The sequence below is a fragment of the Lemur catta genome, chromosome 7, assembly GCF_020740605.2.
Source record: "Lemur catta isolate mLemCat1 chromosome 7, mLemCat1.pri, whole genome shotgun sequence".
Lineage (NCBI taxonomy): Eukaryota > Metazoa > Chordata > Mammalia > Primates > Lemuridae > Lemur > Lemur catta.
The window spans coordinates 72,744,472-72,764,207 of record NC_059134.1 but is presented as its reverse complement, the minus strand read 5'-3'; the positions used below and the strand labels follow the sequence as shown (position 1 = coordinate 72,764,207).

The 19,736-nt window shown below is 52.1% G+C and overlaps 1 protein-coding gene across 1 annotated transcript; it reads left to right on the top strand.

Annotated features, from left to right (window-relative positions):
• The first annotated feature begins 1,170 nt into the window (after window positions 1-1,170).
• On the top strand, window positions 1,171-19,566 carry IGSF22 (immunoglobulin superfamily member 22). Its single transcript, XM_045556554.1, is given in 30 exon segments — window positions 1,171-1,279; window positions 3,296-3,427; window positions 3,655-3,788; window positions 5,077-5,143; window positions 5,146-5,175; window positions 5,259-5,298; window positions 5,492-5,666; window positions 6,305-6,418; window positions 6,943-7,105; window positions 7,762-8,034; window positions 8,935-9,216; window positions 9,966-10,003; window positions 10,005-10,044; window positions 10,047-10,088; window positions 10,091-10,165; window positions 10,300-10,484; window positions 10,486-10,574; window positions 10,576-10,598; window positions 11,708-12,010; window positions 13,424-13,509; window positions 13,511-13,598; window positions 13,791-13,919; window positions 14,516-14,608; window positions 14,611-14,811; window positions 15,277-15,369; window positions 15,754-15,930; window positions 16,592-16,795; window positions 16,798-16,890; window positions 17,717-18,046; window positions 19,340-19,566. Coding segments are annotated over 30 exon segments (3,879 nt in total). The 3' UTR covers window positions 19,411-19,566.
• The last annotated feature ends 170 nt before the right edge of the window (window positions 19,567-19,736 follow it).

Genomic DNA, 19,736 nt, shown 5'->3' with positions numbered 1-19,736 from the left:
CAGAGGTAGAAGTGGCCCAGGCAGAGATATGTGGGGAGTAGAGGGGTGGTAAAGTTTAGCCCCAAACTGCCTGGCTCAGAAGAAGGCCTTTGGGCTCTCTGGAAGGCCACTGGACTGGAGTCAGGAGGCCAGGCCTCTGCTCTGAGTGACGGGGCATTTCTCTCAGACATCAGTTCCCTCATATATACTAAATAGGGGTTTAAACATGGCCGTGCTGGTTAAAGGATGGCAGGTACATGCCTTCGTTGAAACATTGTGTAGCTGTTAACAGGAATGAGGAAACTCTTTATAAACTGGTGTGGAAAAATCTCCAAGACGTAAGAAGTGAAAAAAGACAGGGTAGGATAGTGTGTGATAGGCTCCCTTACGTGTCAAGACAAAAGGAAGAGGACAAGAACATGTTCCGTACTCCCATTTGCGTGAAGTCGCTCCCAGAGGAGCCCAGAGACCACAGTGTACCCATTGCGGTGGGGAGGGCGGGGGCATGCGGGGACTCGGGAGGGGGAGGCAGCCTCTCCGTGTAGATTTTTATATTTGTTTCACTGCTTATGTGATTGAATTACCAGGCCAAAGAAAAACATGAGAAATAAAAACTAAACCTCTGCCTTTACCATGTCACAAATGAAAGCAGAGCTGTAGAAATGTGTTGTCATCTGTCTTAGCATTCCACCAATACCAGCGGTCCCCAGGGCCGGGAAGAAGATCCACAGCTTCCTTGTAAGGGCCAGTCCAGTATGGCTTAGTCGGGAGGTTCCTTCTTAGGTCTGACTTCATTCCCTCCTGATGAAACATGCAGCACCGCCTCCCTAGTTCCGTGTACCTATCAATAGGTGTCCTCAACTCCCCCTGGGCCTTACTTGGATGGCAGGGTAAGTCCAAGCCCCATGTCCTTTCCCTCTAAGACCATAGGAGGGTTTGGAGTTACTCAGTGAGGAAAGAGGCCCATTGGTTCCTGTAACCAGCCAGGGAAAGGGAGCTAGGAAGGGAAGAAGAGAGGCCAGAGAGGAGAGGCTTGCCGCCTGACTGCTCTCCCGGCCCTCTCCTGTGCACATCCGTCTCCCTTGTGTCCACACTCACCTCTCTGAATCTCCCTCCTACTCCCTCCCTTGTCCTTCATGGCCTCGTCCTCTCCCTGGTCCTCACAGGTGAGTGCCCACGCCTGCTGTCACCATGGCAACCATTTACCACCAGCAGATGATGCAGGAGCTTGTGTCCATGGAGTTCTCTAGCTCCTCCACCCACGTGCAGACCTTCTCCCAGACAACCAAGATCGTGGGAGGCAAGTGGAGTGGGGACGGGGGAGGAATTGAGAAGGGGCAGTCGTTCTTCCTTCACACCCACCCACTGGGTGGCCTCAGTCTTTGCCACTAATGGGCCCCTCAGGAGCCCACAATACCAACAGCAACCCCCTCCCAACCTGTGCTGCTAATCTGAGCTTTGATAAAGCTTCAGCCAGCTGTATGTTCACCGCAGATCAGATCTCCAGGAAACAGCTTAGGAAAAATCAATCACATGGACATGTGTGAATGATTGATAAACTCTTTAATTGTTTAAGGAGATCAGAGCTGTAGGTAAATGAATTGTATCTCTGATGGTAGAATTTTAGACATGGGGGAAGTAGGAAGGTAGCCACCTCATCTACATGTGAGTAATGCTGACCTTGCTCCATTTAAGAAATAGGAGACTTGGTGCCACCAGTGCAGAGAAGATAGACATGTAAACAAGTGACCTCAGCATCCAGGCTCTTAGCCCTTAGGGGCCAGACTTGGGGGAAGGCAAGTCCAAGGGAAAGCTGAGAAATGGTCTCAGAGCAGAGCAGACTGTTTTAGTTGTGTCTCTAGTGGAAAGAGATTAAAAGATGGCCAGGGGCCAGGATATTGAATACCCCTTCTTACAGTCACAGGCCTTCCCTCAAAGGCCCAGAGGGACAGAGTCACTCAAAGTCCTCTGTGCATAGAGGTCGAGGCCAGATAAACACTCTATATCCCAACCAACCCCTCCTGGCCAGTGAGGCAGAGCAAGTGGAACAGCTGGGACTCAAGGCCTGTGGTCTAGACCAGAAGTTGCAAACCCAAGTGATGTATAGCGGTGATTCTCAGAGTCACTGCAGCGAGGAGGGTGAGAGAGAGAGGAGGGTGAAAAAATGATACTATCACCCCAAACCATTAAATCAGGTATTTTTTTTAAAGCTCTCCAGGGATTCTAACGTGCAGCCAGAGTTGAAAACCACTGACCAACTGGGTCCAGGCAGGGAACATGAGTGTGGGAGAAAGCGAAGAGGACATGCCCCGGTGAACGGCGCAGCCACTGTTCACCACCCACCGGCTGTTGCCACGTGGGACTGTGCAGTGTTGAGAATCCAGAAAACTGAATTTTTATGTGAAATCTTTCCATTTTCAGAGATAGGGCTACTTTTTTGTTTAAACGTTCTGGAGGTCAAATAAAAGACATCTGCAGGCCAGGTGCAGCCTGCATACTGCCTGTTTGAGACCTCTGCTCATTATTTAAAAGCAGGCCATGAGGGCTTCTTACCACATGTTTTTCATCTCAGTCCCTCAGATTAGTGGGGGACAATAAAGGACCCTACTTCACTGGGATGCAGTGAGGATTAAATAAAATCATCTCTGACATGTGCCTAGCACAGTTCCTGACACCAGGGAGTGCTTCCTGATTCAGAGCAGTCGTTATGAACTGATAACTCACCAGCCAAGATTTTCTGTATAGTTTATACTGCAAAAGCACTTTTTTGTTTTCCAGAGATAAAATTATATTACCACAATGGATATGCTCTTTTAGATGGGGAGATTCCCGTACACAGCCCCGCTGGAGTGGGACGGTGTCCTGTCCCTCACTCAAAGATCACCACTCCCCAGCCAATGAATGCTGAACCCACAGAATGGCACGGAGGAAATCTAGAGCAGAAGCTGGCCTGGCCCCTCTTCATGCTACTGGGGAAACAGAACTTCCAGGAGAGAAGCCCAAAGACCAAGGATATCCCAAAAGGAAAGATTCCTTTTTAAAAAAGAAAAAAAAAAATTTAGGACTGAGGACCAAGGCCCAAAAAAGGTTATTGACCGTTGAGGTGTGGGAAAGGCGTCCCCTAGTGGTTGAAATTTGCCATAACACGATGACCCGTCGACTACGTTCCCCCTTTGACAAAGCTGGTCCTGCCCCCGCTTGCCTTAAACGCCATTTGTTCCCATGCTCCACTGTCCCCTCAAGAAAAGCTCAGTCCTCCAATCCTGGGCTGAGCTTCCACCCGGAGCCCATGCTGACCTCTCGCCTGCCCCCACAGAGGATGTCGTGAGGAGGAAGTCCTCGAGCACAGTGGAGCTCTTCAGCTTGGTGACCCGGAGTTCCAACATTCCTGCGGGCGAGAGCGTCCCTGAGTTCGTGGAGAAACCTCAGCCAATGGCCGCATCCGAGCGTGTGTCGCTCCCCGTGTCCCCCAGGCCCCCGGTGCTTCGCTTTCAAACCCAATCCCCCAGCCCGCTCTGCCATCCCAACGTCGCCCAATGCACAGACACTGGAGAGCCTGGCCCAGGGCTCCTCCTCGCCCCAGGGCCAGGGCCAGGTCTCTGGGAGCAGGCGGGGAGCTGGCAGAGGGTCTAGACTGGTGGCTAAGAGGGGAAATGCGTCCTGTGCCCACCGCAGGCGATAAAGCCGTATTCCGAGCGCGGGTGCAGGGGAACCCCAAACCCAACATCTGGAAGAGGGAGAGCGGCATCCCCATCAAGGAGTCCGCCAAGATATTCTACGACAGCGTTAACAAGAAGCACGTGCTGAAGGTGCGGAGACCCGCGCCGGAGGTCCAGCCACCGATGAGGCCGGAGGCAGGGGACCCGGAGGCGGGCCGCCAGTCCTCTCACCGCCCAGAGAGCCACAACGGCCACCCGAGAACTGGGCGCTGGGGAAAGAGGCTGTCGTTGCTCTAGAGGCGCGGCAGGACAATAGAGGCCGAGTCTGGAGCCGGGGTATCGCCAGAAAAAGCGGAGGCCCGAAGTGATGGGCGGGGCGAAGCACAGCTAGGGCAGAGCGAGGGCAGACCAGAGCGAGGCAGAGGCAGGGACAAACACAAGCAAAGGGGCCGTCTGAGAAGGGAGCCGAAGGGAACGAGAGCCCCAGCCGGTGGGCGTGGCTGGGAAGGGGCGGGCCCGTGGTGGGTGGGGCGAGGCCAAGTTTGGGCGGCACCCGGAGGCGAGGGAGGACTGGTCTCAGAGCAGGGCTGAGGGTCAGGGGTCTTGGACTCTTCAACTGATCCCTCCAAAAGAGTCTCGCCGAGGGCCCATCATCCTTAGGTCTAACCAGCTTCAGGGACACTTTGACAGCTGGATCTGCCCAGCTGCAACCTCTGTCTCCAGGCCCTTTGAGGACAGGGAAGGATGGGTCAATGGGAGACCTAGGCTTACAATGACTCCTGTCCCTATAATTACTCGGGTCCTCCCCCGACTTCCCGTTGTGAAAGGCAGTCTCCCCTGGCCCCCACAGACAGGTCCCTTCTCCCAAAGACCCGTCACTGGACCCTCAGCCCGACCACAGCACACACAAGCTGCCCCAGAGGCCCCCTACTGGCCAGCCCTTACACACAAGCTCATGCATTCAGCAAACACTTTCTGAGGACAAACACCTTGGCTTCTGGCTGTGAGCACCGTGCAAATGGGCACCGAGTCGGCCTTCCTCACCACTGTTTCCTCTGGGGCTCAGCCCAGTGCCTGGGACAGAGAAGTAAATTATGTCAAACGAAGAAAAGCTCAGCCCGGTGGCAGAAACTGCACATAGAGTTACAAGGCAGAGGAAGGAAGTCCCTGCCTTCTAGGAGCTCACAGCCAAGGGGGAGAGTCTGATGGGGAAGTAATTTGATTGCCATGGAATCAGGCTACCAACACACATACTCACACTGAGTGCCACCTCACACCTCCAAATCATAAAGACTGCTCAATCTTCTACACATACACCTAACACTCACCTCCTCCCCACCCCTTGCAAAAAAAGAAAAAAGCCCTCCCTCCCCATCTCACAGAAAGTCTCCCTGTGGTTCCTTCCCCCTCCCCCACTAATGGCCTGACTCTGATCCAGCTGGAGCCACTGACCTCTGATGACTCTGACAACTACAAGTGCATTGCAAGCAATGAACATGCAGATGCCATTACACTGTGTCCCTGCTAGTGACTGAAGGTGAGCCAGCCCCCTCCTCCTGGTCTTCCCTCTCAGGGACTAGATGCCCCCCTTCCTGACCCTGTCCCTCTCTCTGTCCTCAGGTCAAGAGAAAATGGATTTCAAAAAGATGTTGAAGAAGAGGTAAGGCTGGGAGGCCCTTCTGCACAGGGTGCTGTCTCCCCACCCAGGCTGGAGCCTCTTGAAGGCCTCTCTCAACAGGGCCCTGAGTTCCAAGAATCTGGGGAGTGGGGAGGGGCATCTCAAGGTTGGGAAAGGCTTCCTCTGTCTTCAGAGGGAGGCTCTGAGTGTAAGCTTAGTTCCCTCCTACTCCCAGGGCTTCCCCTGCTCCCAAGAAGCAGAAGAAGGTGGTAAATGAGAAAGAGATGCTGGAGATTTTGTCCAGGGTGCCCAAGAAGGACTTTGAGAAGGTCTGCATGGAGTACGGTTTCACCGACTTCCGGGGGCTACTCAGGAAGCTCAAAGAGATGAAAAAGAAAGTGGAGGTGGAGGTCAGTCCCCAGCAGGGAACAAGGGTATGCAGGCCAGGGGCTGGGCCTCACCAAAAGTGCTAGTGCCTCTACGTCTCCCAGTAGCAAGGTCTCCCCCACCCCACACACACATACTCAGAGGCATACTCTCTACTGTGAGAGGAAGAAAGGAACTCAAGTCACCTTGCTTCTACCTCTCCTCTCATCCCCACTCCCTAATGTACTTGCATGGACTTTGGAGTCAGAGAGACCTGGATTCAAATCCCAGTTCTATTGCCTTATTAGCCATGTGAACTTGGGTCTCTCTTCAGCATCAGTTTCCTCATCTACAAAATGAAAATTATACTTTCCTCTTTCATTTGTTTTTGGGTTGTTGTCACTCATTCATTCCATCAACCAACTCATATTAAGCATCTACACTGGAATTAAAGAATCTATATAGTGGCTCAGGTATATAGCGACTGTTCCACAAATGGCAGTTCTTTTCTCATTCTGTCATACTCCTCTCTGCCTAAATCTTCCAACTGATCAATGGGGTGGAAGGGGGAGCCCACTTATTTCTCCCCAGGCCCTTAGGGGCCCCTCCAGGATTGGGAACACAGACTAGGCAGGCTGCAGATGCAGCTGACACTTGGCATTTTGTAATCACAGTCTCTCAGGCCATCAGGATTCTAAAGCCTCTGGAAGACATAGAGACCAAGGTTGACACAACGGTGGTCTTCGACTGCATCATGGAGCTGAAGGACCCCAATATCAAGATGATATGGACCAAGGTGGGGAAGGGCCTGGCCAGGGCCCACCCTGGCAATATCATTTCCTCTCTGCACCCACTCCCTTCTCAGACCGTCTTGTTATCCATATGTGAGGGCCTCTTGTCCACACCATCAAGAAGATGCCCCTTGGTATGGCTGTAAGAGACTGGGAGCGAGGCTCTGTTCTTAGCTGTTCCACCACTTTGCTGTTTGATCTGAGACAGTTATATTCCTGTCTATGCCTCAGTCTACCCATCTTTAAACTGAAGGCTAGATTAGATAGTCCTGAAGGTCACTGAAGACCTGTGTCTCTAATAAAAAGCATCTAATGAACTCATGCACATTAGGAGTTTAGGCCTGGGGGAAGCCTGTGGGGAGGCAGGATCTGGATCCCACCAAGCCAGATGATGAGGCTAGAAAGATTGTAGGGGCCTCTGGGTGTGTTTAGAGAGGTAGACTTGTACCCTCCAGCTCAGGCTGAATTTGGGGGATGGGGAGCTCTGGAAGTCTCCTAAAGCCCCTCATCAGCTTTCCCACCTGTTCAGAGTACTGAGCCACTGAGGATCCAGTACTCCCTGGGCAAGTACGATATGAAGCAGATGGGCACCAAGTACATGCTGGTTATTACCAATGTGAACATGAATGACGCCGGCATCTACAGCCTGTCTGTAGGCGACAAGCAGATGAGTGCAGAGCTCATAGTGCTGGGTATGAATGAATGTGGGCATCAGGGGGGCACAGGATCAGAGGAAAGGAATGGCCAGGGATGGGGTCCACAGGGATAAGGGAGAGGACTGTGGGCTATGCAGGAAAGGACTGCATGGGGATGGGAGTTCATGGAGGGATGAAACATGAAATGGAAGGGAGAGGACTGTGAGATAAGTGCCATGGGGCAGTGTAGCCTAGTAGTTAAGAACACAGACTCTGGAGCTAGACTACTGGGTTTCAAATTCCAGCGGCTGCCACTTGTGAGCTGTGTGATTTAGGGCAAGTTATTTAACTTCTCTTTGCCTCAGATTCCCCATCTGTAAAATTGGGAATAATAGTAGAATCTACCTATGTGAGAATTGGATGAATTAATATGTGCAAATTGGCTGGAATAGTGCCTCATATGTATATGAAACTATATACATACTTTTTAAAATTGCTGTTAACATTACTACGGAGGAGACCAAGTGAACATCATGGGAGGGGACTCCAGAGAAGAAGGGTTCACAAGCAGAATGAAAGGAAGGGTGCTTCCCTCTCATTAAGGGCTACTGGAGGCCCAAGACACCTCAGTCCGCATGTCCCCTTCACTGTCCCACCTTTCAGGGGGATCAGGGCTGCAGCCCAATGACTGCCTCTCCTACTCTCTGGTGCAGATGAGCCACTAAAGTTCTTGGGAGATATGAAGCCACAGAAGGTGACAGAGTGCCAGACAGCAGTGTTTGAGATCCACCTCTCCAAGAAAGATCCCAACTTCGTGTGGAAGTTCAATGGGAAGGAACTGAAGAGGGATGACAAGTATGAAATCACGGTGTCTGAGGATGGTCTGACCCATACACTTAAGATTAAGGATGCCAGACTCAGTGACAGCGGCGAGTTCTCTGCCCAAGTGGGGAACCTGGAACAGAAGGCCCAGCTCACCATTGACCGTGAGTAGTTGGGCAAGAGCCTGAGGGGGGAGCTTCATGCCACAGCAGCCCCCATGTGGGCAGTCATCATCCATCTATCCAACCATCTCTTCTTTGCAAGGTCCTATGATGAGTACTAGAAAGACAGGGTGTTCTCCTCTCTGTTAACCTCTAGTCTAGCGGAGGAGGCAGATGTGAACATGAAATTAGAATCAGTTCTTATTCCAAGACCCAAGATACACAGGGGTCTTACTATCATCTGGGAGATCATGGACCAAGAAACTATAGTTCTAATATCATATATTACAGCACATCTGTGTTACTCTTGACTGCTCACATTCTGATATTATAACTAGTTTAAGGATTTGTACATGATGGAGTGTACACCAATGAGCATGTCGTATGTGTGAACCACACCTGGGATGTATGTCACATGGAATCATCACTGCTGTGATGGAGCCCCCCAAAAGGCTGACAATGTCAGAAATGATATGATGAGGTGATGTCTGAGCTTTACCAAGAACAAAAAGGAGTTCAGCTTCCAGAGAAGGGGGGAGAGTAGAGAACATCCCCAGCAGAGGTGACAGCATGTAGAGAGGCCCAGACACCAGAAAGACAAGCAGGTGTGCCTGGAGCTCCAATGGGGGTTGTTAGAGATCTTGACTGTGGCACTGTGAAAGTTCTTTTCCCATTTTACATATGAGAAAACTGAGACTCAGGCCAATGAGTTGTGTACAGTCAACTCCCAAGTAAGGGGCAGAGCTGGGACTCTACCTGTCAGGTACTTCATTGGGTCACATATTGCACACAAACACATTCAACATTGCAAATTCCTGCCAAAAAGAGGGGCAGAGCAGCATGAAGCTCCAGAAAAATGATGTAGTGGTTTGCGAGCAGGCCCAAGTGTCTGTCTGTCTGCAGGCATCCCCATCAAGTTTGTGAGCACCCTCAAAAATGTACGTGTGAAAGAGAGGAGCCCAACATGCCTGGAGTGTGAGCTGACATCCAAGGATGTGACCCTGCGCTGGAAGGACGGACAGCTACTGGCACACGGCACTAAGTACAGCATGAACCACGAGAGCAAGCGAGCAGAGCTCATCATTGAGGATGCACAGCTCAGCGACGATGGCGAGTACACTGTGGTGGCCATGCAGGATGGGGACCCCACTGAATACAACAGTACTGCCACCATCACTGTGGATGGTAAGACTCACCCTGTCAATCCCCACTGACCAATCCGTCTGATCCTGCATTCCCCTAAGGTGGACATTGATCTGCCCTACTACTGACCCCAACCCTCCCCCAGACCATGACAAACTTGTACCTCTCCACTCCACTGCCCCCATCTCCCCAATTCTGACCATGAGCTGAACATCCATGCCTCCTAGACCCTGGTCATCCCCTATCTCCCAGACTCTAACCCAAATCCCCTGACTTCATTCTTCACTTTCAGACTCTAACCATCCATAGCAACCCTGATCATCCCAAACTTCTTGTTCCCAACCATCTCCTACTTCCTCACCAGAACCATTCTCCACTGCCCCTGCCCCAATGCCCAGTGACCCTGGACATCCCACAGAGGAGCATAAGTGCAACTAAACACCCAGCTCCACTAACCACCTGCATCTCCGCCATCTATTTCCCTCTTCAACCAATCATCCTAAGTCCCACTGACCATGGTTCACTAATCAACTCCCCATTAACCAACTTCCTGTCTTCCTGGCCACCATTTCCCAACCCACTGACCTTTCCCCAACCCCCACCCACCTACTTGCTCCAGTCCCCCTCACCCCCAATCGCCCACTGACCATTGGCAAACCACGTGTTCATCATAAATTATTTTAATTGACGCAGCACCTGACCGGTCCCACGATGAAAAAGCCACCAGCCCTTTTCCTGTGAGTCCCTCCCACCCCAACACCCTGCCCTGTTCCTGCCCCCTTTCTCCCCAGAGCGTCTGGCCAAGGTGAAGAGCGGGATGTCCGACGTTGCACGCGGCCACCGGGAGCCCGGCCGAGTTGTGCGTTGTGCTGAAAAGAAGGTGGAGGGCGTGTGGCTGAAAGATGGCAAGGAGGTCCGAAGCAGGGGCCAGGGAAGGGGGTGAAGGAAGTTGACAAGGGCAACGAGAGTGAAGCCTCTTTGTTCATGGCAGGTATGGTCCCGCCCAAGGTAGGCAAAGCTCAACCACGCCTGGCCCGCCCACATGTTCATAGCTCCTCCCCTTTCCCCGTCGGCTCCTCCCCCGACCCCGGAGGCACAAGCTTTCCCTGCCGCCCTGCCCTGCAGATCCTCCCACCATCGACCCTTCGGTACTGGAGGCACTGGCGGCACACCCAGTGACCGTGAAGGTGGGCCACAAGGCCCACATCAAGGTGCCTTTCCAGGCAAAACCGCTGCCCAAAGCGACCTGGTGCAAAGACGGCATGGAGGTGACCGAGGAGGAGCGCGTGGCCATGGAGCCGGGGGGGGGGAGGGGGAGGAGACCAGGCACTGCTCACCATCTCGAAGTGCATGCTTGAGGACAGCAGCCTTGTCCTGCTCAAGCTCAAGAATGACCACGGCCACTCTGCACCTCAGTGTGCTGCGTGAGGGCAGGGCTGGGCTGGGCTGGGCTGGGGCACCAGCTGCCCAGGCTCAGGGTGGAAGGCAGGCTGGGAAGGAGGCCAGGGATGGAATTGCAGTTGGGGATGGGAATGGGATTGGAGGGCTGGCTTTGCAGCCAGGAGCTCACTTTCTAACTTCCTAATCAGGTGGCCTTGCTCAAGTGAACCTCTCTAAGCCTCAGCTTCTCGCCAGGAACAGGGTGATTTTTTTACCCCTAGTATCTATTTCTAGTGAATTTAAAGTGCATAGCCAAGTGCACAGCACATAATAGACCTTCAAATATGTTACTTAAGGATTGTTATTGACTTGAAGATGAGGACATGGTTGGACATAAGGTGGAAATGAGGTGAAAAAGAAGTGGGATCTAGGGATGGAGGTGAGGTTGATTGGGAAGAGTAGTAAGGACGGAAGTGAAATGGAGTGGGGTGGGAAGTGAGTTAGGTCTGGGGATAAAATAAATTGGGAGAGGAAGATGGAATGGGGGGTGAGAATGAGATTTAGGATTGGTCTGAACATAAGGATAAGGAAGGAGATGAGCTGGCCTTAGTGAACATGCAACACACACACATCGCGTCACCACCTCCTCCACCTGCATTTCCATCCAGCTGAGGGGTGAAATGCAATGAAGGTTTGCATTTCAATTCAGTTCAGCAGCATGACTGAGCACCTCTTGTGTTCTCAGTGCGGGAGACACAGAGATGAAGCATCCCCAGCAGTTCCTCAACCCAAAAGGGATGAAACTGGTAGACAGATACGTAATTATAACATAACATAAATTGTGATACCGGTGTTCTGGAAGCTCAGAAGACAGGGAGAACTTGTCTGGAACGGAACGGGGGATCGCTAAGGCAGGGGCCCCTCAGGTCTCCAGGCCACCCATTCCTAGGCAGGTGGGAGGCTCAGGGGGACAAGGATCAAACTCTTTGGGCAAGTCTTAGAAGGAGGGGCGGTGAACACAAGGAAGGGCAAGGGATTCCGAAAGCTCAGGATCCAGCTGCACCCAATCCTGGCCAGACCTTCAGTGAGTGGGAGGAGGCCCTTCTGATCCTTGGCTCCAAAGCCCCATTCTGAAGCTGTTCTCTGTCCCCAGACCGTCCTAAGCCTCCGCAGGGCAAGGTGGAGTTCCTGGAGCTCTCAGGTAGTTGTGTGCACATGAAGTGGAAGGCTCCAAAGGACAATGGCAGGCGTCCTGTGACACAGTTCATAGTGGAACGGAGGGCGGTTGGCAAGAAGTCCTGGATCAAGATAGGCAAGGTGGACAGCAAAGTCACCAACTTCTCCACCAACAAGGTGGAAGAGGGAAAAGTCTACCAGTTCCATATCCTGGCAGTCAATTCAGAAGGTGTCAGTGACCCACTGGAGACTGATGAAGTGTTTGCAGGAAATCCCATAGGTCAGTGAGATAGCCTGTGTTCAGCTGGAACCCAGGGGTCAGGATGGGTTCAGCCAATGAGGAACACTGGTGTGTGAGAAGTTCCACAGGATCATCTCTCTAGCTGTCCCATGAGACAGACTGATTCCAGAACATGACTTTGGGCAGGAATTCTCAACTTCTGCCAGTAATATCAGATGCACAGTACACTCCCATAGATATATGAAGTACATGCACAATTCCAGGGAACCGGCTCCACTTTCTCCATTCCAGAAATCATACCAGAATTCAAGTGACCATGATGTTGCTTTAGGGATAACCTTGAATCCACTCTAATTTTTTCCCAAAGAAAACCCTTGATGACATCGGCATTTTAATTATGATTGCTAATAAATTACTTGCTACACCCCTCCCAACTGATCTCCATGTCTCAGTGTTTCAAGACAGTAGATTGAGAATTGTGGCATGGGGGTCACACAGGTGAGAAGATATTAAGTCAGTGGTTCTCAATCTTGGCTACACATTAGAATCACCTGGGGTCTTTAAAAATGCTAACACCTGCCCTCCACCCCAAGCCAATTAAATTAGAATATTGGGCCAGGCAAAGTGGCTCATGCTTGTAATCCTAGCACTTTGGGAGGCCAAGGCAAAAGAATCACTTGAGCTCAGGAGTTTGAGACCAGCCTGAACAACACAGTGATACCCTCATCTCTACTAAAAATAGAAAAATTAGCTGGGTTTAGTGGTGCATGCCTGTAGTCCCAGCTACTCAGGAGGCTCAGGCAGGAGGATTGCTTGAGCCCAGGAGTCTGAGGTTACAGTAAGCTATGATGATGCCACTTCATTCTAGCCTGGGCAACAGAGTGATACCTTATCTCAATCAATCAATCAATCAAATATTAAAGTGTAGAACTCAGACACTAGTTGCTGGTGGGTTTGTTCTTACTCTCCACTTGATGTTAACGTGCAACCAGAATTAGGACTCATTAAAGGTTTGTTTTGTTTGTTTGTTTCTTTGTTTGTTTTTTGCCAGGCACAGTGGCTCACACCTATAATCCTAGTACTTTGGGGAGCCAAGGCAGGAGGATTACTTGAGGCCAGGAGTTCAAGACCAGCCTGAGCAAGAGTGAGACCTGGTCTCTACAAAAAAAATAGAAAAATTAGCCAGGCGTAGTGCCGTACACCTGTAGTCCCAGCTACTCCGAAGGCTGAGGCAGGAGGATTGCTTGAGCCCAGGAGTTTGAGGGTGCAGTGAGCTATGAAGATGCCACCAGACTCTAACCTGGGTGACAGAGTGAGACCTTCTCTCAAAAACAAAAACAAAAAAAAAATTCATTGAAGTTTTTTTAGGGGGGGTCAGACGACAGCATGGAGTCGACAGCTGTCTACATGCTCCCCGCCTCCCAACCTTTGCCCTCTCTCTATCTCCCACAGAGCCCCCTGGTCTTGCATCCCAGCCTCAAGTGACTGATATGACCAAAGAGGCCGTGACCATCACATGGAATGCCCCTACCCAGGATGGGGGGAGCCCCAGTGCTTGGCTACATTGTAGAGTGAAGGAAGAAAGGCAGTAACCTGTGGGTGCCAGTCAACAAGGACCCCATCCAAGGTGAGGTCCTAGGGACAGAGGCCCAGGAGAGACCAAAAGAGTGGACTCATCGCTACTCTGAATGTCCTCCCTCCCCTAACTCTTTTGGAAGTTTTAACAACATCCCATGACTTCCTCTTTCTTGGTCTCTCACTCCGGTCTCTCACCCCATGGACACCCCTGGCCTCACAACCCCTCATTTTCCCATTTCAGGCACCAAGTACACTGTGGATGGTCTCCTGGAGGACACAGAATATGAATTCTGAGTCATAGCTGTAAATAAGGCAGGCCCTGGGCACCGCAGTATGCCGTCCAGCTCAGTAGTGGCCAAGGATCCTGTTAGTGAGTATGGAGCTGCCGGGCCCCAGAATACAGTAGAATTAGCTGGTTCAAAGTAGAGAGAGAATTTGTTCCTTGGGAAAGTCACCCAGTCTCCACTCTCTGGAAGCTGCCAGCCTCCGAGAGGGACAGGATTCACATACAAGAGAAAGCAGAAAATAAAGATTAAGAGTCAAGGGACAGTGAGGAGGTGGGATGCAAAAAAGTTTTTATCAAGCTTTGAACACTTCTGGTTAGGTGAGGTCACAGGCGTGGTGAGGACTGAGCAAGGGTGCTGAGTTTAGGAAGCAGGGTGGGGGTGCTACCTGTCCATGGGTGTGGTGGTGGTGGCTGGGGGTTTGAATATAGCGTATGTATAAGGCATGTTGGATTTAGAGGGTTATTGACATTAGGGTGAAAATATGGAGTCAGTAAGAGAATTCAATTTGAATTTGGAGGTTGTTGAGTGTGCAAGGTTAGGTATTGAAGGAGTTACCTGTGGGAGTTGGAGGTAGAAGTGGTGAAAGATAGGGTTCAGGAGTACTGAGTGTGGGAAGTGGGCATGGCATTGAGTGGGGATGAGTTTGGGGGCTGACTGTAGTATGTCTGTTCTACCTCAGAACCCCCAGGCCTGGTGCAGGGCCTGCACGTGTCTGATTCCTCCAACTCCAGCATTTCCCTGGGCTGGCGGGAGCCTGCAGAGGGAGACCCACCTCTGGCTACATCCTTGAGATGCGGGCTGAAGACACCAAGGAGTGGTCCAAGTGCACAAAGATCCCCATCTCAGGCACCTGCTACACCATGTGAGGCCTCACGGAAAGGCAGAAATACTTCTTCCGAATTTGAGCTGTGAACAAGGCTGGGGTCAGGGAGCCTGTGGAGCTACATGAGGGAGTCCATGCCATGCCACCACCAGGTGAGGACACAGACAAGGCTGAGGGTTCACACCCAACATCCTAGCTCCAAACCTTCCTCCCTGGGGCCTCATTCCACAGGAGAAAATTGGGTGATTCTATGATCAAGAAAAAGTCATACATACCTGTTGTGCCTAGACAGAGCTAGGAGTAAGCCCAGGGGCATCTCTGCTTTAAGAAAAAAAAAAGACTCATGTGTGCTAAATAGTATCAACTCTGTGTCAAGGGAGGTGTTAGGGACATAGATACAAGACACAGGACCTGCCTTCCAGGGTCTTGCATGCCAGTAGAAGAAGACAGATGCAAAGACAAATGCTTCACAGTGTTGCAGAGCAGCAAGATGTCTGTATGGCCTTCAGTGAGGGCAAAAAAGAGAAGAGGTTGGGAAAGGCTTTGGTGGGGAGGCTTAAAGCTGAGTCTTCTTGAAAGAGAGGCCTGTGCCCCCACCTCTGTCTCCTCCATCTCAGCTGCACCCAAGTTCGACCTCAGTGCCCAGCTGAAGAGTCACATGGTGGTTCGTGCTGGGACAGCCCTCTGCATCCGCGCAGCCTTCTCTGTGAGTTCTTCCTGACTGTCGCCCCATATGCTCTTCACATAAGCAAGGTGGCTATCGTAGCCATCATTAGTCTCTGTCTGTGACTCTGCCCCTCACCAGATCCCTGGCACTAAAGCCTGGCAGGAGACTCCTCGACATGGGGTTGGGGGGAGGTCCTACCGCCAAATACCATCTAAGTCTGTGGTCCCCAACCCCAGGGCCACAGCCCAGTACCAGTCAGTGACCTGTGGGGAAACAGGCCGAGCATCACTACCTGAGCTCTGCACCATACACACCCCACCCTTGGACTGTGGAAAAATTGTCTTCCATAAAACCAGTCCCTGGTGCCAAAAAGGTTGGAGACTGCTGATCTAGGTGACCAATGGTGCCATTTCCTGTCACTACTCAGGCTCACCACCACCCGACGTGATCTGGCAGAAAAATGGCATCCCCACCAAGGGCTAAGAAACAATCACCAAGAGCAAAAACTACTCCCAGTTCCTCATCAATAGCACCAAGCGCTCTGACTCAGGAGTGTACCGAATATTGCTCCAGAATGAGTTTGGAGAGGCATACTATGACATCCGTGTGTGTGACAGGTACGGAGTTCCTACCATGGGAAAGTTGTGCCTTATGGTAGTGAAGCCTTCTTTGACACCACAAAGCAAAACTTTGTCAGCCTTTGCCTAGTGAAAGTGTTGTTTCCAAGCTTTTTCTCAAGGGCCTGAGGCCCTGGAGGAATTGAACTAGGACCAAGCCCTTATTTCAGTTTCTGCAGTGATATCTGGTGAGCTTTGGGGCATATACACAAAGTTTGGTTGGCAGAGAAAGCAGAGAACGGGTGAAGGGTGGCAGGGGCAGGGAGAAATGAATCCATTAACAATTAGGGTGACCTCTTAGAAAGGACTGGAAGCTATATAATAAAGCTCTAATGCCCAAGGAAGGAAGGGATGAACTTTTATTGAACAGTAACTACATGCCAGGCACTTTACCCACTATTTCCATGAAATAGTCATCGTTAGCCCTATTTTGCAAATGAGGAAAGGGCTCTCAGAAAAGATAAGTAAGTTGCCCAAAGTCACAGGGCTAGTAAATGGCAGAGCAGCACTTCGGAAACAGGTTTTTCTGACTCTAAGACACCAGCTGCCTTAGACTAAGAAGGGATGTGCCCCATCCCACTTTCCATCAGGCTTGGCAGGTGGCTAGGGGAGGGCACAATACTTCAGGCCCCCCAAGGTCACTTACAGACCTTCCAATTCTTCCAGATTTCCCCCGGCCCCCCACAAACCTACAACTGTTTGAGGAGGTCCCCAACGTGGTGACTCTGACCTGGAACCACAGTCCCAACGTGCAGGAGGACGGTGAGGCCCACTACGTCATCATGAAGTGGGATGCAAGCACCGCCACCTGGTACACTGCAGCCGAGCGTGTCTTCAGCAACTAGTACACAGCGGGAAGTACTACTTCAGAGTGGTGGCTCAGAATGACATCGGTGACAGTGAACCGCTGGACTCCCGGGACACCTGGCTCATCAATAAGGGCCAGAGTGAGTCAGGGGACTTGAGGGTTCGGGTTAAGTCTGGGAGCCCTGATGGTGGGGATGGCATGAAGGGTCACAAGGACCACCCAAGAGGTGAAAGAAAAATCTGAGAGCCGTTGCCGTGAAAGAGTTCAGGTCTGGGACCCTGGGGAGAGAAGTAGATGTTGGAGAAGCCCAGCCGGGGAGGTATCTTTCCTCGGAGCGCTTTCAGGGGTGACAGTAACTTTGAGGGTGGAGGTGGGAGGTGCCTTTGGGGGCGGGAATGGTGGTGGAGGGACAGGGAGGGACGTGGGGAGTGGGTAGAGCCACTCGGTCTGCTCTGAGGGGAGCGGCTGGCCGGGGAGAGCCGCGCAGGGCGGACCGGAGGGCATCTGGGAACCCTAGAGGGGAGGGGTTAAGGGACGGGGCAGCGTCCAAAAGAGGGGCTCAGTGGGAACGCGAGGAGATCCCGGACGCTGAAGTGACGTAGGGGAAGCTTGGAGGCGGGGTTAAAGGCGGGGTAACAACTGCGAACGCCCAGGTCCCGGAAGCTGGAGCTGGGAGGCATCTGGGACCCCTGGGTCTGGCAGGAAAACCTGCGAACCCTGGCGAGGTGGGGGCGGGGGGCGGCCGTGGGGCGGAGGTGCGTGAAAGCGGAGGTGCCCTTGGGAACCAATATAAAGTTTGAGCCCCCAGACTTGATTGCGTCTGGGAATCTGGCCCAGGCCTTTGGGGTTCCGTGTGAGCTGGGTCTCCAGCGCCTTCTGAGCTCTAAGATGGGGGTGGCAGGCGGGGGCCTTGGGGCACGCTCACGGCCCACCTTGGCCCCCTACCCCCACCCCGCCCCGCGCAGTCGAGGACTTGAGCGCCCAGCTGAAGCCCTACAAGCAGAAGGACTGGCAACACGCGCCCCGCTTCCTGACCCCCCTCAAGCCACACACGGTGCTCCGCGGCGAAGACTGCACCATGACCTGCGCCTTCCTGGGGAACCCACGGCCCACGGTGACCCTCTACAAGGGCGACGTCAACATCACGGCCAACTCCAAGTTCTGGTATAACTCCACCAGCGGCGTGTGTACCCTCCTCATGCCCACCTGCACGCCCAAGGACAGCGGAGATTACAACGTGCTGGTGGAGAACGAGCTGGGCAGGGATCGCAGCAGCTGCAGGCTCCCCGTCTACGGTGAGGGCGCCACCGGCTGCCACTGGGCGGGCCTGGCCTTTGGGTGTGGGGCGGAGGGGGCGCGTCCTGGCTGGGGCAGAGGCGCAAAATGGTGGGATCGTGGGCCATTAGTCAACTCTTTGTTTGGCTGGTACGGTTTTTTAGTTAATTTGCTATCAGGTGGCGTAAACATTCTTAATTGGCCAGAGTTCTTACCGCTCTCCCATCCTCTGGATGTCATTTGTTATGCGCACTGGCCCCTACAGACATGGGAGTTTTCCATCCGTAGATAAGATGTGGTTTGCAACCTTTGGTGGGCCTACACCTACCTTTAAAAAAAGATACTGGACTAAACCAGACTCACCCAATCACAAACTCTCTGGCAGGGTTCTGGAAGGAATCTATTCTGATGTGCAACCAAGATTGTAAACCACTGGTCTAGGACAAGGACAGAGGGGAGGCACAAATAAGGGGGGGACTGAAGGGAACCCTCCCTTTTGCACATGCATGTCGTGTTTCTGCTCACGTATGCACATGTTCAGGGAAATGTTTTATTCCTTCCCACACAGTCTGCTGTCATCATAGCTACACAGCTAGCAGCATAAACTCTCTAAATGCAAAGCTGACCTGCCTTGCTTTCTCTTCCTTAAATTACCCCTCTAGCTTTCCCCTCATGATAAAATCCCAAAGTAACAAGGTTCCCCTCTCCCCCACCTCTCTGGTCTCATTTTCTGCCACTCCCTGAACTCTCCATGGCACTCCATTGCTGTGGTCTCCATGGTTACAGACCTTTTTTATTCAGTTATAGATGCCTTTCCTTGGGGAAAGGACCATATCCTGTTGCTCTGTCTCTCAAGTGCTGAGCTAAGTGTCTGGCACCGAGATGATGTCTCCAGAGTGGCTGCCTAACTGCAACAGAACTAGGCCAGGGAAAGCACTGTGGGAGCTATCCAGCTTCCATTCCACAGCTAGAGAGATCCCTGATAATTTACCTCTGGTTGTAAGCACATGGGCCCAGGGCCCTGGCTCCACCGCTGAGCAGCCATGTGACCTTGGCAAGCTCCCTCTCCGAGCCTGTTTTCTACTCATAGGACTCTGAGGTGTAAATGAGATAGCGTATGAAGTAACTGGCACAATGCCTGGCAAATATTAAGTGCTGAATCAATGGCAGCTCTTGATCGCATATACTCTGCCAACCTAGGATTAAGGGTCCCAGGGTCCAGCCCCTGGTTCCTGCATAGGAACTCCAAGTCTAGAAAGTTAGAATTTCCCTGGAATCACTAACACTAATGAATACTTGCTTTGCTCTTTCAGACAAAGATGACAAGTCAATTCTAGTCTCCCTCACCGAGAGTCTGCAGAAGAAATCAAAGCACCTTATGTGAGCTCCAGCCCAGCCCAAGCATCAGGAGGCTGTAGTGATATGGAGCTTCCCAGCCCATCCTCTGCATGGCCCAGTGTAGGCAGCCCAGTTTGCTCTCTGGCGCTTGTCAGTGTAAACATTCAGTGAAGGGAGGGGACAATAAACTAAGCTCACACTTTCCTGTTCCTGAGAGTGGTATATAGCAAGGACCAAGAGGATGGATGTGAGCGTGGGATGAGGATTCCCAAACCTAGACTCCTAAGAGCCTTGTCCAAACCCACCCACAAGGGATTGACCAGCCCCCTTTTGACAGGGCCTTGACTTGCCTTCCCCTCCTCTGCACCCACA